Here is a 22,421-nt window from a genome sequence, read left to right as displayed (position 1 = left end):
CCCACAAAATTCGGGTATTACATTGTTCTCTCCCGTTTTCGGAGGATATTTAGTAGTAATGAGGAGTGGATGAGTGGTAAATGGTGGGGTGATGAAAATAATGAAGGGGTTACTCATGTAGGGTTACAGTTATATACGTATTCATACGACTGTTGTATATGTAGTGTTGTTGTGTAGCTGGGTTTAGGGCTGAAAGTGCACCCAGTAAACGAGGCAAAATGTATTAAGAAGACTTGACGAGTTCATGGTATTTTAGATCGGAAAAGGTTTGATTTTACATGATCTGGAATTAAACAAAAATGAGAAAATTGTACTCGAATTTCATTAAAATTTCTGATAGATGGCAGGTATGTTACGCTGCATCACTGCCACATCTTGTAAACTCATCTTATGTAGATTGAGTTGTCCAGTGTTGTAGTTTGCTAAACAGGTAAAAATGGTAGTAAGTAATGTATGCATGTATTTGTTCCAATGTTGAACAAACAATGGTTTATGTAACTTACATAACTTGCATAACTTGCAAATAGATTATTTTTAGTTGGAAAATGGAATGTACTAGTTAGCATACACGGGTGCTTTTCCGTCCGCTCTGCAGTATAAAGCTAGCCACGGACCAGAGCCCGCGTAACGCCCATTTAATATTTTTGTAACACAGGGTTGTTCTGCACAAGAGTGAATCGCAAGTCTCAAATTGCCTCAAATGAGAAATTGAGATTGCAAAATTATTAGTATCAAATTACCCATAGAAATTGTATCAGTTTACCCATAAGAAATAGTTGTATCACATTACCCCATATTAACCATTAATAATAGAAATAGTATCATACACAGTCTGTATGTACTTATGAATTAAACCAGAAATAAACCAGTTACTATTAAATTAAAATTAACCAATTGAAGTTGTCTACGAATCATTTACACAACCATAGAGCCTTATGCTAGAATTTGGTGCACAGTAATTCAAGTTGCGCTACACTCCAACATACACACACTCATAATTAACTAACGTGAATTTACAACTCACGCACCTCTTAGGAATTTACTTACGATTAAAAACATCTGACTTGGTTAATATGTAACTTTATGTAAAAAATGTGTTTAAGTTCTCATTTAAAAATCGACTCATAATATGACAATTTCATTGTGTGTGACACAATTTCCTTGATTTTCACCCGAGGGAACGATGAGTGAGACCCATTCCGTTAGAAGGTGAACTTAATTGGGATTTCACTACATTTTAGACGGGAAAACCTTTGATTTACAGTATCTAGAATCCTGAAAAAAATTACAGTCCAATTTGATTCCAATTTCTTACCTCGTGAATAATTTTACTTAAAAACTATGTTTATGTAAGTTCCCATTTACACATCGACTCGTATATGTAGATAAATATTATGTAAATTTAATCGTGTATCACACTCAACTCGATTTTTTAAGCTGAGACCCATCCTGTCAGCGTGGAATGACCATTCATCAAGTGACCACTTTCTCCCTGACCATGTCCGTAGCAGGAGGAGGCTTAATATCCTTTGGGATAGATTGGCCTAATCTCATTTTCCTCTCGCTGCCCTCTCTCCTTTCCTGCCCTGCCATCCATGGACGAGGCTGGGCTGGATGGGTGAAGGAGGAGAGGAAATAATTCAAAAGTGTACAAATTCTTGACCTGACCAGACCGCAAAGTTTGGTGGTCGGTCGGTTTGTCGGGTGAAAGCAAACACCTCAAGTTTACGTAATTTAATAATAATGCCGCAAATGTGATAAGATCGTCGTGGGTTAGGTGGGTGAGTGAGTGTGTGAGAAGGCATCCCCCGTAATTGGGGTCAGTCATGAAGCATTATAAAAAGTCGGGGCGAGAAATTTGTAGCTCGGTTTAATTTTCTGACTTGTGATTTGTAATAGGTAGGGGCGAAATCGTGCAGAAATCATGTGCAAATTTTTTTTATGAAATTGGCTAAATTCAATAAAATTTTGTATTTTGATTAAACAAATATTTTTCAAAACTTGTAATTTATTCGCAAAGAGAAAGTTGTGGTTTTCATGTATTTTCTGACTTATGATTTGCAATAGGGATGAAATCGTGTGATATCATAAATGCAAAAAATTGGTGTCGAATTTGCAAATAAAATTTTGCCAGAATTTGTAATTTATGCGAAAAGAGAAAGTTGGGACGGTTCGCTTTTCACTATTTTCTGACTTGTAATTTGTAATAGGGATGATGAAATTGTGCAGAAATTGCATAATTGCAAAAAAATTTGGCATGTAATTTGCAATTTTGTATTTAACGGAATTTGTAATTAATCCGGAAAGAGAAAGTTATTACGTTTAACTTTTCACCATTTTCTGGCCTATGATTAGTAAACAAGGGCGAAATCGTGCAGAAATCATGTATGCAAAAAAATCATGATTGCAAAAAATTTGACTAGGATCAAACAAAATTTTGTATTTCGACACGATTTGTAATTTATCCTAAAAAAGAGAAAGCGTGAAGAGAGAAAGTCAGTTTTCACTTTGCGGAACTTTTGGTGATACAGCATGTCAGAGAATTTCGCATTTTATTAAGAGATATCACCTTTCTCGCATGCATCCTCCACTCACAAACTGACCCCTGACTGCCCTGGTCAGTCAGTCGGAATGGATGGTCAAAAGGGCAGAAGAAGTTGTTGAGGAGGACGTGAGCGGACTACGATTTTCGCCTCTCTAATGGCCACCCCGTCAACCATTTATATTTCCGAATAACCCTAAATCATGGTTTATTTCGGTTTGCATGTGTGGATGAAGAGGGTGAAGTATTTATGATAATTTGTTCATTATGAAACGGTGGGAAAGAAGAGGAGAAGGTTGCTAAATTCGGGGGGAAATTTTTGGGTGTGTATGTTTTTTAGAGTTTGTGATAATTTGCTAATTATGAAAAAAGCGAAAAATTTGCAAAATTCTGTAAGAAATATTTCGCCTTGAAAGGAATGTTAGATTTTGAAATATTTATGATAATTTACCCGTACTGAAAAAACTGGAAATTTACAAAATTCTGTAGGAAATTTAGAAATTTTTAGCTTTGAACTGAATGTTAGATTTTGAAATATTTATGATAATTTATTTTCCCGTAATACAAAAACTGGAAATTTACAAAATTCTGTAGGAAATTTAGAAATATTTCGCTTTGAATTGATTATTAGATTTTGAAATATTCGTGATAATTTGCTTATTATAACAAAATTGAGAAATTTGCAAAATTCTGTCTGCAGGAAATTTAGAAATTTTTCTTTTTCAGTGTGATATATTTTTAAACATTGATGATAATTTCTTCATTATGAAAAAAAAAACGTCAATTTACAACATTCGAGAGGAAATTTTTCGGTTTGCACGTGTTTAATTTTGAAATATTTAAGATAATTTGTTCATTATGAAAAGGTGGAAAAATGACGAGAAATTTGCAAAATTGGGCAGGAAATTGGAAGGGATTTTTCTCTGAAGTCAAGCCGACTATTCCAGAGTCAACAATAAAATCTAATTGAATTGGATTTGAGCGAATGACAATTCAATTGAGTGATTCTTGTGCGAGAATCAAGTCACTGCTTTATTTTATTAGTTTAGCGAAAAGTGGGAATTAAAGGGAAGTGTGAGGGGAATGTATAGACTGAAAATCCGCTAGCTTTCACCCCAACACGGAAATTTACGGGGGAATAGACCACACTCTAAGAAATTGGATGAGAAAGTATGGGTTTTTACCGTGGTGAAAACATAATCAACAACCACGTGGTCAACACGTGGTCATACCTGTTCACTTTCATTCATTTGACTGATTATGATGGTGAGTGATTGTGAATGAAAATGAATTTCCTTTGATATGAATGACAATGATTGAAAGATTCCATCATTTCGGATGAATGACTGTGAATGAAAGATTTCTCACTCATTTCATTTTTCACCCTATGCTTAATACATGGGGCGAAGTAAGAAATGAAGTCCAATGAAGTGAAATGAATTTGAACCAAAATGACTGATTGTGAATGAAAATCTTCAGTCAGAAATCTGGATGACTGACTTTTCAATGAAAACTCAATTTTTGAACAGGCATGCACGTGGTGGTAAAATTGTGATGATGGTCTCTTATTTTATTACCAATGGGTGAAAGTTTGAGTGAACAATTATACGAAAAGAATGTTAATAAATTATTATCAGAGGGCCGTAAAATCGCTGAAATACAGTTAATATTTACAAAACACGGCAAAATATTTATGTCCTCATAACTCAAAAAGGTATCTAATAAGCATACAATAAATAATCATAAATTCTCAAAATTTGTACTTTTGACTTTAATACCTTACATTTTTTATGGTCCAATTTCTTGGATGATTTTTGTATTTTTTAAATAATGCAAAATATTTACATATGTCTAAAAACCTCGAAATATGTAAAAAAAAAAAATCCTACACGATTTAAGGAACACACCCACAAAATTTGACCATCGGTCGCGTCATCAAATGAAAAAGTTGAAACTAAATACATAGCCGCCCTCTGATTATTACTTCCCAGTGACAAAATATAAATTTCTGAGAGTGCATTTCCCAGAGTAAGTTGGAAGTAACAATGATGCTGATTCCCATATCTACTCTCGTTTTTGGTCTTATATTCAAATCATGGAGCAGTAAATTTGTACAAATCCCAGTGTCGAGTGAAAGTCTGAGAGAGAGATGGTGAGTGAGTGAGTGAATGAATGGGTGGATTTTGGAGCGGGGTTCAGAAATCCGTGAGAAATCTAATTAGATGATGCGAGACGAGAAATTTATTTCAACACAAAATGTCAACATTGTTTCTCGTTTGTCCAATTCAATTTAGGAAATAAGTTTGACTTCGAATTTGAATACTTTCACCGGAGACGACGAATCTTTTCCTGGCTACCTTATTCCTTTTACGGTTTGTTATAGACGAACGTCAACCTTGGCGAAGTTTAAAGAAAGAGAAAGAGACTCATTTTGTCGGATAGTTAGATATCTAGAAAGAAAGTAAGGCCAGGTATGTAAGGGAAATGGCTGAAGTAAAATGTGACGAGTTGTGCGATGGACAGGGCGTGAAAATAAATTTCGGGAATTTTGGAAATGGAAATATTTTAACGATGGGAATTTTGTACATGATAATATCTGGGCGACATTGCGGGAATTTTGGGGATGAAAATAAATGTTCGGAATTTTTGAAATTTCGAATTTGGGAAGTTTGCAGTGTTTCGGGTGAAAGTAACCACTTGCAAGAAATAACGGGAAGAAAGTGGTTTTTTACAGGTAAATATTTTGACCTGCAAGAAATGCAGGGCGCAAAAAACGACGCCCCGTCGCTGTATTTCATATGGCGAGTGGCTAGATAGCGCATATTTCTTGCACTTTCTCCCAGTTTCTTGCACCTCGCATTTTCTTGCGTGGCTTGCTTTGCAGTGCAAGAAATGTGGGAAACTCGTAAGAAACGAAAAACTAATTGGGAGCATTTTGGGAATGGAAATAAATATAGGGAATTTTGGACATGGCAAAAATTACGTATTGTAAAATGTTAAACAGGGGAAAAATGGCATACCAAAAATATTTAAATAAATGCCCTCAACATCCCAATGCGTGCAATTCTGCGACGTATATTTGCTCTGGGGCTGTGAATAAGTTTTGTGATTTTGCTGGAGAAGTGGAGGAAGGATATGTAAAGGTAGTAGCAAATTAAATAAAGTTATTCACTCCTATAAACTGGTTGGAAATTGTATTGTGTGTCTTCCTTGTTAAGCCTCGCTCGCTCTCCAGCCGCTCCTCCTCTGTTGAATGAACATTATGAGTGAATACGATTAGAATAATAAGGACTTTATCCACTGAAACTAATCTAATTTCCACCCCTTTTATTATCAAGGGGGGAAGCCCCTTTATAGTTTGTGCAGTGTTTGTCTGTCCGTCCGTCGGTCTGTCGGCATCATGAGATTTAGCTTGAGAACGGGTATGAATTTAGAGGTGAGGTTTCCGTAAATGTGTTTGTAACGTTTTTTTAAGTTTGAACATGGCGGCGGTGAAAATTCGATTTTCATAACATTTGAAGTTTGAAAATTCGATTTTTTTGGTGGATATGTCGTTCGTGGGAGTGTTCTATTTACGGTAAAATTATTTTGGCCTTGGTGGGTGCGCCGGAAGTCAGTTCCCGTCCATAATTAGGGTTTTTGGGGTATGTGAGACAATGCTATGACGGTTTCGCCCTATTCTTAAATTTCTGGTGTGGTAATCGAAATTCAAATTTTTTCTGGATATATCGTTCAAGGAGATGTTCTACCTTCGATAAGACTATTTTGACCCTGGTGGGTGTGGCGTTCCCGCCCAAAATTAAGCTTTTTGGGGAATATGAGACAATTCTAGAAATGAGCATTACATGGTTTCACCCCTTTATTACATTTCATTCAATTCTCCTCCTCCTCCTCATTGTTCTTCTCTCTCTCTTTGTCTGTCTCGTCGTAATTGCGCATTTTCATCCTAATCCGATTTTTCCAACTTTGCCAGTCTCTCTCTCTCTCTTCTTCTTCCACAAATAATTTACGAGACTTGATTGTAATTCAATAAATAAAAATAAATAGGCGAATTTTGATTTTATGGGAAAAGTTTGCATCCCGAGACTTGGGAAATAAAATGATAAAAAAGAAGCCAAACCACAAATTGTATCTCGTTTTTAGTGTATCGCTTCTTGGTTTAGGATGGAATTTGAGAGAAAGTCGTCCTAAATGGTTGATGGATCGTGTGACGGATGGAGAAACCAGGGATAAAATAAAAGTGTGTATTGTGATGTGATTCATTATGGAGAATGGATGAGATAGGAGTAATCCATAAAGTGGATAAGTAAAAGGTTGACTTTGCTCGAGAATGGATGAAGAGAAATCAGTGGGCAAAGTGACAGGGGAATAGAAAAGATCAGGACAATAAGTGAGAGGCAAGTTGAGATTTGGATGGGTTTTGTCAAGCAGATAAATAATAATAAGTGATCACTTTCTCGGGTGACTTGACACACGGGTAGAAGCACAAAGTTGAGTGTACAGGTTAATTGATTTGCTCGTATCTAGGAATTTATGTATGAAAAATTATTGTGTAGGTATTAATCTATGTCGAGAGAATTTAGGAAATGGCATGTCTCATTTGCCCCGTTATGTCCAGTACAAAGTCAATATGTACAAGGTATTGGTGCTAAAATTTGTCCAAATTCTGCCCAAATTTGCCAATTTGTCAAAAATTATCAATTTGCCTAAAATTTATCAACTCGACAAAATTTTTCAAAATTTCAAATTGGTCCAAATTTCTTAGCATTGTAAGTACAACTCGTTTTGGAATTTATTACATATAAAAACGCACAGCTTTACTAATCCTACGTTCATATTTTTCGTCTTAATTCATACCAGTCTTAATTTTGTCCAGGAAATTTATGTGCTAATGCAGTTACGTTGTATCATTTTCGCCCAGAATTCCATGCACTTATTTTCATACCACTTTATGACAATAATGATTCGAATTTTATACAGCAACATTACATAAATATGTGCATCATTTCATTTCATGCGAGTCTGGACTGGATTCATGAGTGATATTTATTTGGATACTTTGCTAATGAAAATCTTTCCCCGAGCGCATTAGCAGCGACATAGGAAATAAAAGAGAAGAAGAAGAGAATAAATGTATGTTTTGCTGTTGTGTTTATGTGTTGATTTGATATCGTGGGGATTAACGTGGTAGTCAACTCTGCAGCCAAGCCGCAGAGATAATGGGGCCATAATTTTGGTGTAACAAGGCCCAAATTGTGACACCCTTTTGCACAAGCAAACCACTCTGCTCGCCTTAACACAATTAATTCCCAGACTGCTTTATGTCTCCGGATTCACTTTTTGTTTACTCTTTTGCCTTCGTGGTGGTGGTGGTGTGCAGTGGCTGCGGAAGCGTGTGGGGGGCAGAGGGAGGGACAATGTCCCCAGGGGTATTCGATATCGTCATCATCTCCCCATGTTATGTAAATCCATCCCTCCTACAATGTTAATGTCCCCACGGCTTCCGCGGCCACTGAGAGAATTCAGGCTACTCAAATGTATGAACATGATTCAGTGGCCGCGGAAGCGTGGGGAGAGAGGGACAATGTCCCCACGGTTGTTCGATATCCACATCATCTGCCAATCTTATATAAACCCCTCCCTCCCCATCATCCTACAATGTTAATGTCCCCCGATGTCCCCACACCTTCCGTGGCCACTGTTTGTGTGAGGCGACTTTGTTTGTTCCTTATTTCTTGGGAGGAGTCCGAGAGGAAAAATGGGAATAAAGTAAATATTACTTTTTGACGGGTTTAGAACCCTTTAAGAAGCCATTTTGGGGAAGGAAGTGAATCTGAATTGCCACATTTTCTTGTAAAACTTTTTTCGAGGACGAGAATAAGAAATGAATGGTTATTAGATTACCAAATTCAGTCAAGTTGAGACTTGGGAAATTGAGACGCTGTTTTCATACAGTGAGAGAAATTTGTACAATTTTGAGAACTGAGCATGAAATATCATTCCGAATTAATCGCCATGATTGTATTAAACATAACAATTTTACAAGTAGTCAAATGTTACGATTACACAGGGTTTTACGTACATTGGGTATGAACATGAACGTACTTTCTCCAGATGCAGGAGCCAACGATGTTATACGATTATGTACATTACTTAACTTACAGCTACGATTCATGAGGATGATAATGATACGCTAAAGACTTGCAAGTTGGCCAAATTTGCTAAATGTGAAGGAGAGATTTGGTGAAACGAGGCTTACATAAGTACAAATTATGAGGAGAAATTCATAGCAAGAATCATTTTCATACGGATATAACCAAATTATATAATACAAATTGAATCATGTCCAGTCCGACTTCCTGTTTCGCCATAATTATTAATTATCTATGTTATTCTCTTCTCTTTCTGTGGATTTAACTGTTGTTTCATCCGATTATGATTTTGGTTTACCAGTCAGCAAGGCCGTAATTTAGTTTCATGAGAAAATCTAAAACTCTCATCCCTTCATTTTCCAGCTACACCGAAATGGAGGAGGTACTTGATGGGATAATTTTGATTTCGGAATTGAAACATAAAATGAGACTCTGGATTAAATTGCCTTACTCGCGAGATGGCTTATTACACATTCAAATTTTATCTTTATGGCGAAGAGCAGACTTAATTGCTCCCAGTAAAAGTTACTCGTTTGGAAGAGAGTTAATTAAGAAGAAGAAGAGCCCAGTTGGTTCGTGGTTGGGAATAATTTATGAGGCGAGAATTGAATCAAAATGGGAAAATGAGTAGAATTATGTATGTATTGTTAACATTTTATCGTTTTAATAATCAGATTTGCGATAAGTCAAAAATAATTAGTAATTTAAAACGGTATATAACGTAGGACTCGACGATTCAAAATTGACACATTTTTAATCATTTATCTGCTCTGGGAATTTATTTTAAAATTCTGACCGACAAATTTGTAGAGCAGGGAGTTATCAATTTTGAAAAAATATACACTTTTTGAAGGAGGAGATCTCAAGTTTAAGAAGCCTTCAGAAAAATTGGAACTCGTCGAAACTGGCTCAAAAAACTCAACGCTATTCCATTAATCAACTCACTGACGGCAAATTTGTCGTCCAGAATTTTAAAATAAGTTCCCAGAGGAGAGAAATGATTAAAAACGTACTGATTTTGGTGATGATTATCATCAATTAAATTATTTAAAGTTGTAATTTAATTATTTCTTCTTCTTTCTTCCATCCATCGGTTGACGGGGGCTTTTCCTTTCACGATTGCGATTCTTCACATTCGAAACTTCATAGAAATTGCTGCCAATTTTCTTCCTCTTTTGATCCCGTTCTTCTTTTCGTCTCTGCCTGCTCGTGAGTCCGTCGGATGTTCGAGCTTTCCGTTTTGCGGCGGGTTCGTCGTCCTCCTCCTCGTCGGAGTCGGACTCGTCCAAACCTCGTTCTGGGGGTTGGAATTTTCCTTTTTTGATTGGAGCCACTTTGACCACCTCGATATTTCCGAGCTTCTTATTTTTCTTGGTGGGTTTCATGACTTGTTCAACCTCAGAGTCGGAATCGGTGAGGTAGGAAGTGTCAGAGTCATTTCCGGTGGATTTGGAGGTGGGAAGGGATGACGTCTTTAATGGGACTGGTTTCTTGGAGGGGACGGCTTTTTCTGGGGGGTCATTGTCAACTGGGGGACCAGTTTCGTCATCATTGTCATCATCGTCATCGTCATTTTCAGCTTCGTCATCCTCCTCCTCACTGTCAAAAACTTCCTCTTTCTCCTCCTCATCTTCTTCCTCCCCCTCTTTGTCCAACGGTTTTAAATCATCCCCCTCAAATTTAAGCCCGACCAAAATTTTCTTCAAGTTCTGCACCAAATGTGGCTTTTTTAACTTTGCCATTTTAATCTGTTCCTCCACCACGACAGCTTTCTGCTTCTTTTTCAAGGCTTCCTCCGTCACCTTATTTTCCACCGCGTCCTTCTTCTCTTTGGCCTGTTTTGCTTTAAAGTCTGCGGTACTCTCGTAGCCCTCCGGCGCCACGAAGAAGGGAAGTTTGCCTCTCTGCCAGTCGTTGAGAACCATTCTGGCAACCGCGTTAAGGTCGGGCTCCGCTCCTTTGAGCAGTTTTCCCGTACGTTTCGCCATTTTTGTGAGGAAATCTTCGGAATCGGTCCACTCCTCGATTTTATAGGTTTTGACCAAGTACGGCTTCTTAACTCGGGTTAGGACAGTTTCAATGTAGTCTTCGGGATGTTCGACAAGCTCGACGCGGATGACACCCTTGAGGACTTTTTCTTCTAAGGATTCCTCATGCGGGTAGACCACACCGGGACAGTCGATCAGATAGATGCGCCGCATGAGGGTGATGTACTGCCAGACTTTGGTCTCCCCCGCGATCGGGGCCACTTTGCAGACGACTTTGGACTTCAAGGTGTTAATGATGGAGGACTTTCCGGTGTTTGGATAGCCGATGAAACCAATGCTGATTTGTTTCTTGTCGTCGTGCAGTTTGGCGAATTGGCGGAGGAGGTTGATGAGGGAGCCTTTGCCGAAGGGGTGGGTGAGCGAGGCGTGAAAGGCGAGGGTGGGGTATTCCTTGGAGAGGAGTTGGATCCAACGTTGCGTGACCCAGGTGGGGACGAGGTCGACCTTGTTGAGGATGAAGATGAGGTGTTTGTGGGGTTTGTCCTTTTTGAGGAATTTTTCGATGGGTGGGGACCTCGTGCCCATGGGGTCGCGGGCGTCGAGAACCTGGGGAGAAAATTGTATGGGAATTATTTATCTGTTTGTTTATTACGATCGTAGCTTATCAATAATCATCAGAGGATGGAAACAATTTACGAAAACACGCTAAAATATTTACGAAATATGTACGAAAAAACATAAAAATACCACAGATTTCAACATTTGTATTTTTGAATGCAATCCTCTTGATTTTTTGTGATCCAATTTCTCTAAGTACAAAAATTTCGCCTCACATCGTTGAAATAGAAATGTTTACAAAATATATGTATTTTTGAAAAAAACGTGTAATAGATTTACATATTTTTCAAATAATAACGTAAATACTTATATTTCTGAAAACCTAGAAGTATGTTCCAATATCTAGAAATATTTTGAAATTTTGTGATCTATGCGAGTTAAGGAACACACCCACAAAATTTGACCGTCGGTCGTCATCAAAAAATGAAAATTTTGAAAATAAATACATATCCGCCCTCTCTGCTTATCACTTCATTTGTCTGAATTCTTCATTCTCACCTGAATAACGACATCTGAAGAATCAATCACTTTATACAACTCGTTCCAAATCCGTTTACTTTGTCCAGCCGAGTTGACCCATTCTTTCGCCGGCTCCCAAATATCGGGCGCATCTCGAACCAAATCTTTGTCCTTGGTCTGGTCGTACGCCTCGTGACGACCTTCGATCGATTGGACGAGGTCGTCCAACTCAGCCACCTTCAACTTTGGTCGCTTCCTGGTCTTCTTTTTGCCAAAAACGCTGTCGAAACTTTCCGTCTCGAGGACGTGGACGCGGGCCTGTTTTGCTTTCTCGTTCAAAAGTGTGATGGGGAGTTTGGTAGCTCGCATAACGACCTGAAAAATTACAATTAATTGCAATTAAAGTTAATTCACATGTTCCATCATGAATTAATTAGTTTGTTTAATTAACGACGTTTTCTACCGTCAAATTAAAGTCTCAAATATATATATTGTTCATTAATCAATGAATAAAATCTAATCGGTAATGTATTATTTGCACTTTTAGATTGATAAAATTTTGGAAATAGCTTTCTTTACGTGTGCAAATTATCATTTTGCAAATTGTATATTTTTACAAATAAATGGTTTTTTGGAAATTTTGAATTGCATAAATACGACCTGGCTTCTACACTGGTTTCTGCTTAAAATTACTCCAGATTTGTTACAAATTGGCATAAATAAATAAATAATTTAACTACAATTAATTAAATACCTTATACGGATCGTTCACAGCTTTGCCCAATTCCTCCTGAAACTTTTGGAGGGCAGATTGTGAAATAGTTTTCGAATTTCCGAACCATTTTTGATTTGGTTCAACCCTGGCGACGCTCCCACTGGGGAGGGTGTTTTGGAAGGGGGCGGCCCTTATAATTTTTCCGGTCGGGTCTCTCTTCGCTTTAAAATTCCGATACATTTGCAACCTTTTAATGGTTGCTTTATCTCTGGGTTTGCCAACCCCTTTCAAACCCTCCTTCTTCCGGTCGGGGTTCATACTGTGGGAGTGGCGATTAAAGCCCTCCTTCACCTTCGTTTTGTGATTGTACTTCCCCATTTTTGTTTTAAATTTGGGGAATTAAAAATTGGAAAATTTAATCAAAATCTGAAATCGGGAAAATATTGAGATTTGAGAGACTGGACCATGTGCAAAGTTTGCCGTGAATTTGAGTTTCGCTCCAGGTCTGCGTCTCAAATTGTACGGAGATTTGTATTAAAATGTACTTTGTTGCATGATTTTTGGAACAAATTTTGGAAATTTTTGAGAAATGAAGAATTAATTTTGTGTCATATTTAAGTTTTAAAAAAGTGGTGTAAAAATATTTTAGCGAAAATTTTAATTTGTCGACTTATGTCCTAAGGAAGGACACACATATATTTTCATGCAAATCTCAGCTGAAATTTGCATGAAAACATACACCTTTTGCATCTTTTTGGAACAAATTTTGAAAATTTTTCAGAAATTGCGAATCGATTTCGTTTCATATTTAAATTTTAAAAACAATTGGTAAAATATTGAAAGTTTTACTGCATCAAAGTTGTACTCGAGTCGACTGCACATTTTAGATTGCATGTTTATTGAAATTTAAATACAAAATTTTAAGACAGAATTCTGATGTATCTGTAGTTTGCAAAAAATCATGACAAGTTTGCAAATTACACTTTACTTTATCATTGGACTACATATTTTTTTGCCGTAATTTTCCTTCTCCCTACATCGCCTTGCCCCACGTCACGAGCAAAAAGAAGAAGAGAGGAACGCCCAGAATGACCCCAATTTTCAAGTCCTTCCCCCACGTCGCAAAGTTCCCGCTGGTGTTACATTTTTCTTTACTGCATACGCACATTTGGAACCCCTTGCCAAGTTTTTCAAATGCGGGAAGGTTCCCCTTGCACGGTTGATCTGTTTCAGCAAAATATATGGTGAAATTCCGTGGCAGACATCCCCTCTCGATGGCGTTACCGGCGTCGTTGAATTTCGTCATGCACTCTGCGCGGTCATAGAATTTGGGTTATGTAATTAAAAAATTTCCCAGTTAACGTAGGACTCGATCAGTGGCCGCGGGTGTGAACAATGGGCCCACGGTTGTTCGATGTCGTTATATGAACCCCTCCCTCCCCATCCTACAATGGCAATGTCCACACGGCTTCCGCGGCCACTGGACTCATCGCCAAACAAAATCAATATATTTTTGTAAAATTGCGAACTTATTTTAACATTATAGACGACAGAGCAGGGAGTTGCCAGTTAAAAAAAAATACATACACTGCAGATTTTGACACTTTTTGGCGGAGGAGATCTCAAGGTTAAGAAACCTTCAGAAAAAAATTGCAACTCGTCGAAACTGGCTAAAAACTCAGCGCCATTCCATTAATCAACTCACTGACGGCAAATTTGTCGTCCAGAATTTTAAAATAAATTTCCAGAGGGGAGAAATGATTAAAAATGTGTGGGTTTTAATAATTTTGGCGACAAGTCATCGAGACCTAGGTTAATTACGTCTTTGTAAATAAATATAACGACGTACTGTTTACAGTAGTCGTGTTTCCGCCACAGGTAACAGTGTCAGGAGTGTTTTCATTCTGGAATTTTTGTCGGTATGCTTTAAAAGCACAATCTTTGTTCTCCGTGCATTTGTAGCACTTAAATTCTAATTAACAAGGTGAACAAATTAATTAATTAACTTGATTAATAAAATTTAATAGAACTCATAATGGAGGTCTCTCAGCGTATGCTCTCCGATTTTGTGCAAATTAGTGTCAATCGATGGCAAATTTAATTAGGATGAAATTTGCGAAAGACACGATCTCCCAATGAGCACGTTTGGTCGAGATATTTGCATCCGAAGAGGAGAAAACGTGCAGTAAATTAGGAAAGTGTAAAATTTGTCGACTTTAAGGCGTGTTTTCTCCTCTTCGGATGCAAATATCTCTGCCAAACGTGCCCATTGGGAGATCGTGTCTTTCGCAAATTTCATCCTAATTAATTTTGTCATTGATTGACACTAATTTGCTCAAAATCGGAGAGCGTCCGCTGAGGAGATGCCTCCGTTGTGATTTAGACTTGCCGAATTCCGTTCTAGTTTCGTTCGTAAAATCGCTAGAATTGCTGGGGGGAGGAGGAGTAGTAAAAGATTCTTCTTGGCAGTGAGCGATGTGCTGGTAGAAGACGGCAAGAAGGAGGACGACGCCGAGGAGGATTTTTCCCATCGTCATCATCAAGGTCAAGGTCACTGCCGGGTGACCACTGAAGAAATGACACTGATCGATTAAGGAATGATGCTCAGAATTTTTTATGTTGACAAATTTTGATGTGCTGTTTTGATTAATTTGCGTTGCTAAAAGAAATACATTTTTAAGGGATTGGTTCTCCAGTTTTTTGTCGTCCGTGGTTTCTTCCAGAATGAATTTCAGAATTTTAAAATAAATTCCCAGAGCTGAGGAATGATTTTAAAATGTGCTGATTTTCTAGACGCTGAGTCACCGAGTCTAACGTGAAGTGAAATAAAATTCAGAGGACATTATTTCCAAAAGTAGAACTTTTTTTTTACTTTTTTAGCTACCGATAATACGAATTGGATAAAATTACAACTTCATTTTTTAACAGATGAAAATGTTTCGAAAAAGGAAGGAGAAGAAGGAAGTACAGTTACCTGCACTTCCGGTAATTCTTATCGGCTGTTCATTTCATTGAGAGCAAAATACATGCAATTTATGCACTCGGAATGGAGGTCCCCCAGCGTATGCGATCCAATTTTGAGCAAATTAGTGTCAATCGATGGCAAATTTAATTAGGATGAAATTTGAGAAAGACACGATCTCCCAATGGGCACGTTTGGCACAAATATTTGCACCTGAAGAGGAGAAAGCGAGCCCTAAAGTCGGCAAATTTTACTCCTTCCAAATATCCTTCACGTTTTTTCCTCTTCAAATGCAAATATCTCTGCCAAACTCGCCCATCGGGAGATCGTGTCTTTCGCAAATTTAAATCGTATGAAATTTACACAATCTTGCGTTTGGCGTAGATATTTGCACCCGAAAACGTGCCCTAAAGTTGACAAATTTTACTCTTTCCAAATATCCTGCACGTGTTTTCCTCTTCGGATGCAAATATCCCAAAAGTTATTTGGAGATCGTGTCTTTCGCAAATCTCATTCTACTCAAATTTGTCATCGATTTCCACTAATTTGCTCAAAATAGGATCGCATACGCTGAGAGACCTCCATCTTAAAGTGATCTTTAATGATATGCATATTTACATATTCCGTGTAATTAATTAGGGCACCGTCCTTCACTTAATTTTCTCCAACCTGGATTCCACCGACTTGTTGGCATGTCGCGAAACCTGCATTTTTTGGAATCAAGTCGTAAAATTCTACCAAATGGTGCCACATCTATCCGAATTTTTTCTTCATTGTGGTGGCGGCGCCCGCACGAAATCTGAGAAACTTCGCCGGAAATTGACCCGTTTTTTACCCAATTTCCTCCTCCCATCTTCGCCAAAAACCTTGCAATCCCTGCAGGACGCCTACCTCCGGAACTGCGCCTACTACTTTGTCCGCCCCCAACCAAACTTGACCCTTCTCGCGTTTGAAGCGGTGCCAAACTTGGGGCGCTGTCTTTCTCGCGCTCTCTTCGACAAAATCCACACCCTCGACATGACCGCGTTCAATCAGTCCAAATTGGCAAAAATGGAAGTCGGAGGGATCACCGGGATCATTTCTGGAATGCCAGAATTGGAGAAATTGACCCTTCCGGTACGACTCCTGTTCACTTTCATTCATGTGACTGATTATGATAGTGAATGAAAATGAATTTCCTGTGATTTGAATGACAATGAATTTCCTGTGATTTGAATGACAATGAATTTCCTGTGATTTGAATGAAAATGAATGTCCTGTGATTTGAGTGAAAATGAATTTCCTGTGATTTGAATGAAAATGAATGTCCTGTGATTTGAGTGAAAATGAATTTCCTGTGATTTGAATGAAATTGAATTTCATGTAATTTGAATGAAAATGAGTGAAGGATTCCGTCATTTCAGATGAGTGAGTGTGAATGAAAGGATTTCTCACTCATTTCATTTTTCATCGTATGCCTAATACATGGGACGAAGTAAGAAATGAAGTCACATGAAGTGAAGTGAAATGAGTTTGAAAAAAAATGACTGAGTGTGAATGAAAATCTTCACTAAGAAATCGGGACGACTGAACTTTGAATGAAAAAGGCTTTTTTCTGAACAGGTACGACTCCTGAGTGGCGCATTCAATGCTCAAGAGGCGGGATCTCTTTTTCCCCGGCTTAAATTCCTGACGGTGCAGCTCCCAGAAACGGAAACAATTTTGGAGCAGGGTGTGAAATATGTTTGCATGCTCACGAAGGTGGCCGCACTCTTGACGTCGGCCCCGCTGCAAAGCGTGCGCGTGGAAGCGCCCGCCTTACGCGCCTCGCCGTCACCGAAACTGAAGGAGGCCGACGTGACCAAGTTTCTCGGCGAGGGGGAGAAATTTCTGGGCCGGTTGACCACCTCCCTTTTCAGGATGAATGTGACGACGAGTTCGCTAAAGGATGTCACGCTTTGTGTCCCAGGTACGTAGGGCATCCAAAACCGGAAAAGATTTTAAAAAACCGAGGTGGGGTTTCGATTTTTTCAAATTTTGGTAAAACCGGTTTTCGATTCTGTGCAAAACCCGTAGAAAAAAATTGCAAAACCCCAAAAAATAAGCTTTACATTAATTAATCTATTAAAAGTTGAATTTCTCTCAAAACTCATGAAGTTGATGTCATTTTAGAATTTGTATTTAAAGACATTGAATAGGGGTAGAGTGAGATTAACGCGTCATCCATAGGAGCCTTAAACAAGTTTTACAACCCCTTTTTTATGATGCCCAGGTTTTCCCTCGACCTCCTTCGACAACCCGAACGTCGTCAAAGTATTCGAATTCCTGGCCTTCTGGGGTTTGAAACGGCTCCACCTTTCAGTCAGCGGGATCGTTTTGCCGCCCAGTCTGGCCACGTTTCTACGCACGATGCGTTCCAGGTACGGTTGCCAGCATACCTGTTCACTTTCATTCATCTGAGTGGCGAGTGATAGTGAGTGGAAATGAATTTCCTGTGATTTGAATGAAAATTAGTGAAAGATTCGTCATTTCAAATGAATGACTGTGAATGAAAGGATTTCTCACTCATTTCATTTTTCACCCTATGCTTAACACATGGGGAGAAGTACGAAATGAAGTCAGATGAAGTGAAATGAAACGAAATGAGTTTGAACGAAAATGAGTGAATGTGAATGAAAATCTTCAGTCAGAAATCGGGATGACTGAAGTTTGAATGAAAAAAGTTTTTTTGAACAGGTATGGTTGTGAAGTGACATTGGATGTGGAATTCTTCACAAGTGGAATCCGGAGTCACGTGACGACCAGTGAGAGCACCCTCAGCCTGCCGGAAGTGCATCGCTCCATCCGGACTTTCAGCGTTCGGGTGGTCGCCGACTATGACGCGACCGTCTTCCTCTTCATGCTCGACTTTTTGATCCCCTTCAAGGAGGAGGGCGTGTGGGATAAATTGACCACGGTTAAGGTATATACCTGTTCACTTTCATTCACTTGACTGGTGAATGAAAATGAATTTCCTGCCATTTGAATGAAAATGATTGAAGATTTCGTCATTTCACGAATTATGTATGATGAATGAAAATGGAATTCTGAATGAAAGTGATTGAAAGTCTCACTCATTTCAGATGAATGAATATGAATGAAAGGGTTTCTCACTCCTATCATTTTTCACCCTATGTTTAACACAAAGCACACCTGTTCACATTCATTCATGTGACTGATTATGATAGTGAATGATGTTGAATGAAATTCATATCATTTGAATGAAGATGACTGAAAGATTCCATCATTTCAGATGAATGACTTTGAATGAAAGGATTATTCACTCCGTTCATTTTTCACCCTATGCTTCATATATGGGGCGCAGTAAGAAATCAAGTCCGATGAAGTGAAGTGAAATGAGTTTGAACGAATATGAATGAATGAAAATCTTCAGTCAGAAATCTTCTCAGACTTTTGAATGAACCTTAAATTTTTGAACAGGTACAAATTGAGGAGGTGACCCCGGATGGATTCCTCAGCTTGGAATGGTCCTGGCTCAAGTTGTTTTGGCCCGCGGTGAAGCACATGTCCGTGATAGTTGGTCGCCCAGAAGACTACGCCGTTGGGGGGCGGAGGGACATCCGGATGTGGGGGGAAACGTGTTCCAAAGTCAATTCAGCCTACGTCGAAGGAGTGATCGAGTACTGCCCGAATTTGGAGACGTTTCTGCTTTGGGCAGATTTACGGGAGGAGAGTGACCAGATCTTCGTCCCCTCGGGGCGACGGGAACGGTGGGCTGAATCGAACCCAGGTAGCAATTTAGGACTTATCCTAATAAGCAAACGTCGGATATGAATGATGGATAAAATCTCAAAATATGAATGAAAAATGACCATAAAAATCCCCACAATATGACTTCATTTTGTTATATTTTTGCTTCTATCAATACAACGGTTCAGAGGCGGTTTAATTAATTGACAATTAATTAAGTCACGCCAGACTGAATGCAATTTCTATAATTTTTTAACCTTGAATAATTTTGAGAAAGTCAAATTTTCTGGCAATTTAGTATGTAAAATTTTAGAATTTGGCAAAAAGTCGTAAAATGAAGGAAAAAAACCCCAAATATGATCGAGAATATGAATATGTTTTCTACAAACTTATCGGACATAATTTTAAAATAAATTCCCAGAGGGGAGAAATGATTCAAAATGTGCTGATTTCCACGACGAGTTTCATGTTAAGATACATTTTAAAGCTTGTGTTATATTACGCAGGTTTGAGAAAATTGTCGGTGAGGGGACTCGGACCGGAGGTCACGAACAATTGTATTCCACGATTTTATGGGATGCCAAACCTCACAGATTTGGAGCTGATTGGAGCACATAGCGTATGAGAAAAAGCACAATTTACACGACGATGCGGAGGTCTCCCAGCGGATGCGATCCGATTTTGAGCAAATTAGTGGGAATCGATCACAAATTTGATTAGGATGAAATTTGCGAAAGATACGATCCCCCAATGGGTACGTTTGGCAGAGATATTTGCATCCGAAGAGGAGAAGACGCCCAGTAAATTTGGAAAGTATACAACTTTATGACGTGTTTTCTCCTCTTCGGATGCAAATCTCTCCGCCAAACTTGAGCATTGGGAGATAATGCAAAATTCCCTACCCCCCGATGGACAAGTTTGGCAGAGATAGTTGCATCCGAAGAGGAGAAAACGAGTCATAAAATGTTACACTTTCAAAATTTCCTATCCATTTTCTCCTCTTTGGGGGCAAATATCTGCACCAGACGGGCCAATTGGGAGAAAATTTAAATCGTATCAAATTTGCACGATTTTGGACGTGCCCATTGGGAGATCGTGTCTTTCGCAAATTTCATACTAATTAAATTTGTCATCGATTGACACTAATTTGCTCAAAATCGGAGAACATCCGCTGGGAGATGTCCATTCTTAGTCAAATTTAGTTTATAAATATCCTTCATCTTTTTATTTACTCGATTGCAGATTACAACGGCAGCCATACCTCAACTGTTACAAGAAACTCCAACCTTAAAGCGTGCCAAAGTCAAAATTTGATAATTTCAACGCCACAAGATCATGTTTTCATTAAAATGGCAAAACCGAAAAAAATGTATAGGTGCAACAATTGGAATTTGGTTTAGAACAATTCAAATGTAGACGTTTTTGATTGAGGTCCTAATCATTTTTGTAATAACGTCTTAACTTTATTTATACAAAAAACAAATAAACGCGTGTAACGAAGGGGTGAAACCAAAAATGGGCAAACTTTTTTTATTTTGGAAATGCATACATAATCCTGCATTATTGTTGCAGTTTTTAATAAATTTACATACTGAATGCCACTTTTTGTTACCGGCCAAAAGTCGGACCGGGCCTTTAATATGGGTCACGGAAGCGAAATATTGACCCATATCCCCCCCACCACCCGGTGTGACCTATACGCCCCATATTATAATTAACATGGGAAGGATAAGATACCTTGTCCCCCCTAAAGTCGATCACATGCTTTCTGCACAGTCCCTTTGAGGTAGATCCAACAGGACAAATTAGTATTGTAATTTTTGTACTTTTTCGATATATGAAATGCGTAGTAAAAGCGGAAATTGTGCGTGATTCATGGTCAAATTTATGACATGAGGTAATAATGACACTGATATGAGTGACATTGACCAACTAGTTTTCAGTGGCTATTCAAGAACAACATCTCGGAATGAGGTAGAAAATTATGTGGTAATTAAGACCAAAACTTAAATTAGATGCTAATTATTAGCCAGATATATAAACCAAATATATAACACGCCTGATGCTCATTTAATACACTAATTTAACTCGCACAACCAGAATTATTTGTGGTGAAATAAAATCAGACTAAAATTATGAAATCGTTTTTGGTAAGAATTTTACTATGCAATTACATTTTTAGGGAAAATTTTAGAAAATTTTACACAATTTTATAGGAAATTGTATACATTTTTATAAGAAATTTTGAAATTTGTCGTACATTTTTGTAGGAAAATTAAACCAAATTTGATACAATTTTATAGGAAGATATGAAAATTTGCACACATTTTTACAGGAAATTCTGAAACTTTTCATACATTTTTATAAGAAAATTTTATACATTTTGAATTTTTATACATTTTTATACATTTTTTTACATTTTTATACATTTTTATACATTTTTTTTATACATTTTTTATACATTCAAAAATTTTTCATACATTTTTGTAGAAAAAAATGTATAAAAAATTTGGATACAATTTTACAACAAGGTTTGAAGATTTTGTACATTTTTATAATTCAAAAATTTTTCATACATTTTTGTAGAAAAAAATGTATAAAAAATTTGGATACAATTTTACAACAAGGTTTGAAGATTTTGTACATTTTTATAAGAAATTCAGAAAATTTTCATAAATTTTTGTAGGAAATTTACATATAAAAAATTGCTACCTTATTTTAAGAAATTTATAGAAAATTTTTCCAAATTTTTAGGGCATTTTCCTCATCCTTGTTTGTCTGGGTGTGGCCTGTGCCGCACCCACGGGGGAGGAAGGAGCTCATGCTGAACATTCCAGAGATGGGCGATTCTTTGGGCTTGGGTGGGGATGGGGGGGATTTGGGTGGGGCGGTTATGGTGGATGGGGGGGCTACCGCGGGGGGTGGGGTGGTTATGGTGGTTATGGATATCCATACTATGGTAAGCGAATATATCAAAGAGATTCACGCAGTCCTTGGTAACTTTGTAAAATCCGTAAACTTCGTAAAATAATTTTACAAAGTTAAAAAACATCCTAAATCTGAGTAAACTTACACAAATGCAAGCTCATTTTTGTTGGAAATATTTGCAAAAGTGTGATTTTAAGGGTTTTACAAAGTTACATAAATAAATAATACCAATGACCGCGTGAATTGATCGTAATTGTAAATTTTGCATGGAAATTTGACATTTTCTTTTATTTGTGCAGGAGGCTATTATTGGGGGTAATGCTATTTT

General features: G+C 37.9%; 2 protein-coding genes across 3 annotated transcripts; one reads left to right on the top strand and one right to left on the bottom strand.

Moving 5' to 3' along the window:
* Positions 1-9,318: 9,318 nt before the first annotated feature.
* On the bottom strand, positions 9,319-12,966 carry LOC110853756 (nucleolar GTP-binding protein 2). Of its 2 annotated transcripts, none has more exons than XM_022102075.2 (4): positions 12,514-12,966; positions 11,799-12,134; positions 9,708-11,288; positions 9,319-9,431 (listed from the first exon to the last, which is right to left on the bottom strand). In XM_022102075.2, the coding sequence occupies exons 1-3, from the start codon at positions 12,850-12,852 to the stop codon at positions 9,759-9,761; spliced, it is 2,205 nt and encodes a 734-aa protein (XP_021957767.1). In that variant the 5' UTR covers positions 12,853-12,966; the 3' UTR covers positions 9,319-9,431; positions 9,708-9,758. The 2 variants fall into 2 exon arrangements, with proteins under 2 accessions (XP_021957767.1, XP_035710891.1); XM_035854998.1 differs by having other exon boundaries at positions 9,331-9,421.
* A 4,779-nt stretch (positions 12,967-17,745) lies between these two features.
* LOC118436587 lies at positions 17,746-20,627 on the top strand. Its single transcript, XM_035854996.1, has 5 exons — positions 17,746-17,835; positions 18,152-18,377; positions 18,896-19,205; positions 19,672-19,784; positions 20,408-20,627. The coding sequence occupies exons 1-5, from the start codon at positions 17,825-17,827 to the stop codon at positions 20,477-20,479; spliced, it is 732 nt and encodes a 243-aa protein (XP_035710889.1). The 5' UTR covers positions 17,746-17,824; the 3' UTR covers positions 20,480-20,627.
* The last annotated feature ends 1,794 nt before the right edge of the window (positions 20,628-22,421 follow it).

This window comes from Folsomia candida, unplaced genomic scaffold (assembly GCF_002217175.1).
Source record: "Folsomia candida strain VU population unplaced genomic scaffold, ASM221717v1 Fcan01_Sc009, whole genome shotgun sequence".
Classification (NCBI taxonomy): domain Eukaryota; kingdom Metazoa; phylum Arthropoda; class Collembola; order Entomobryomorpha; family Isotomidae; genus Folsomia; species Folsomia candida.
Note: the sequence above shows the minus strand (reverse complement) of the source record. Positions and strands in the feature narration are given on the sequence as shown.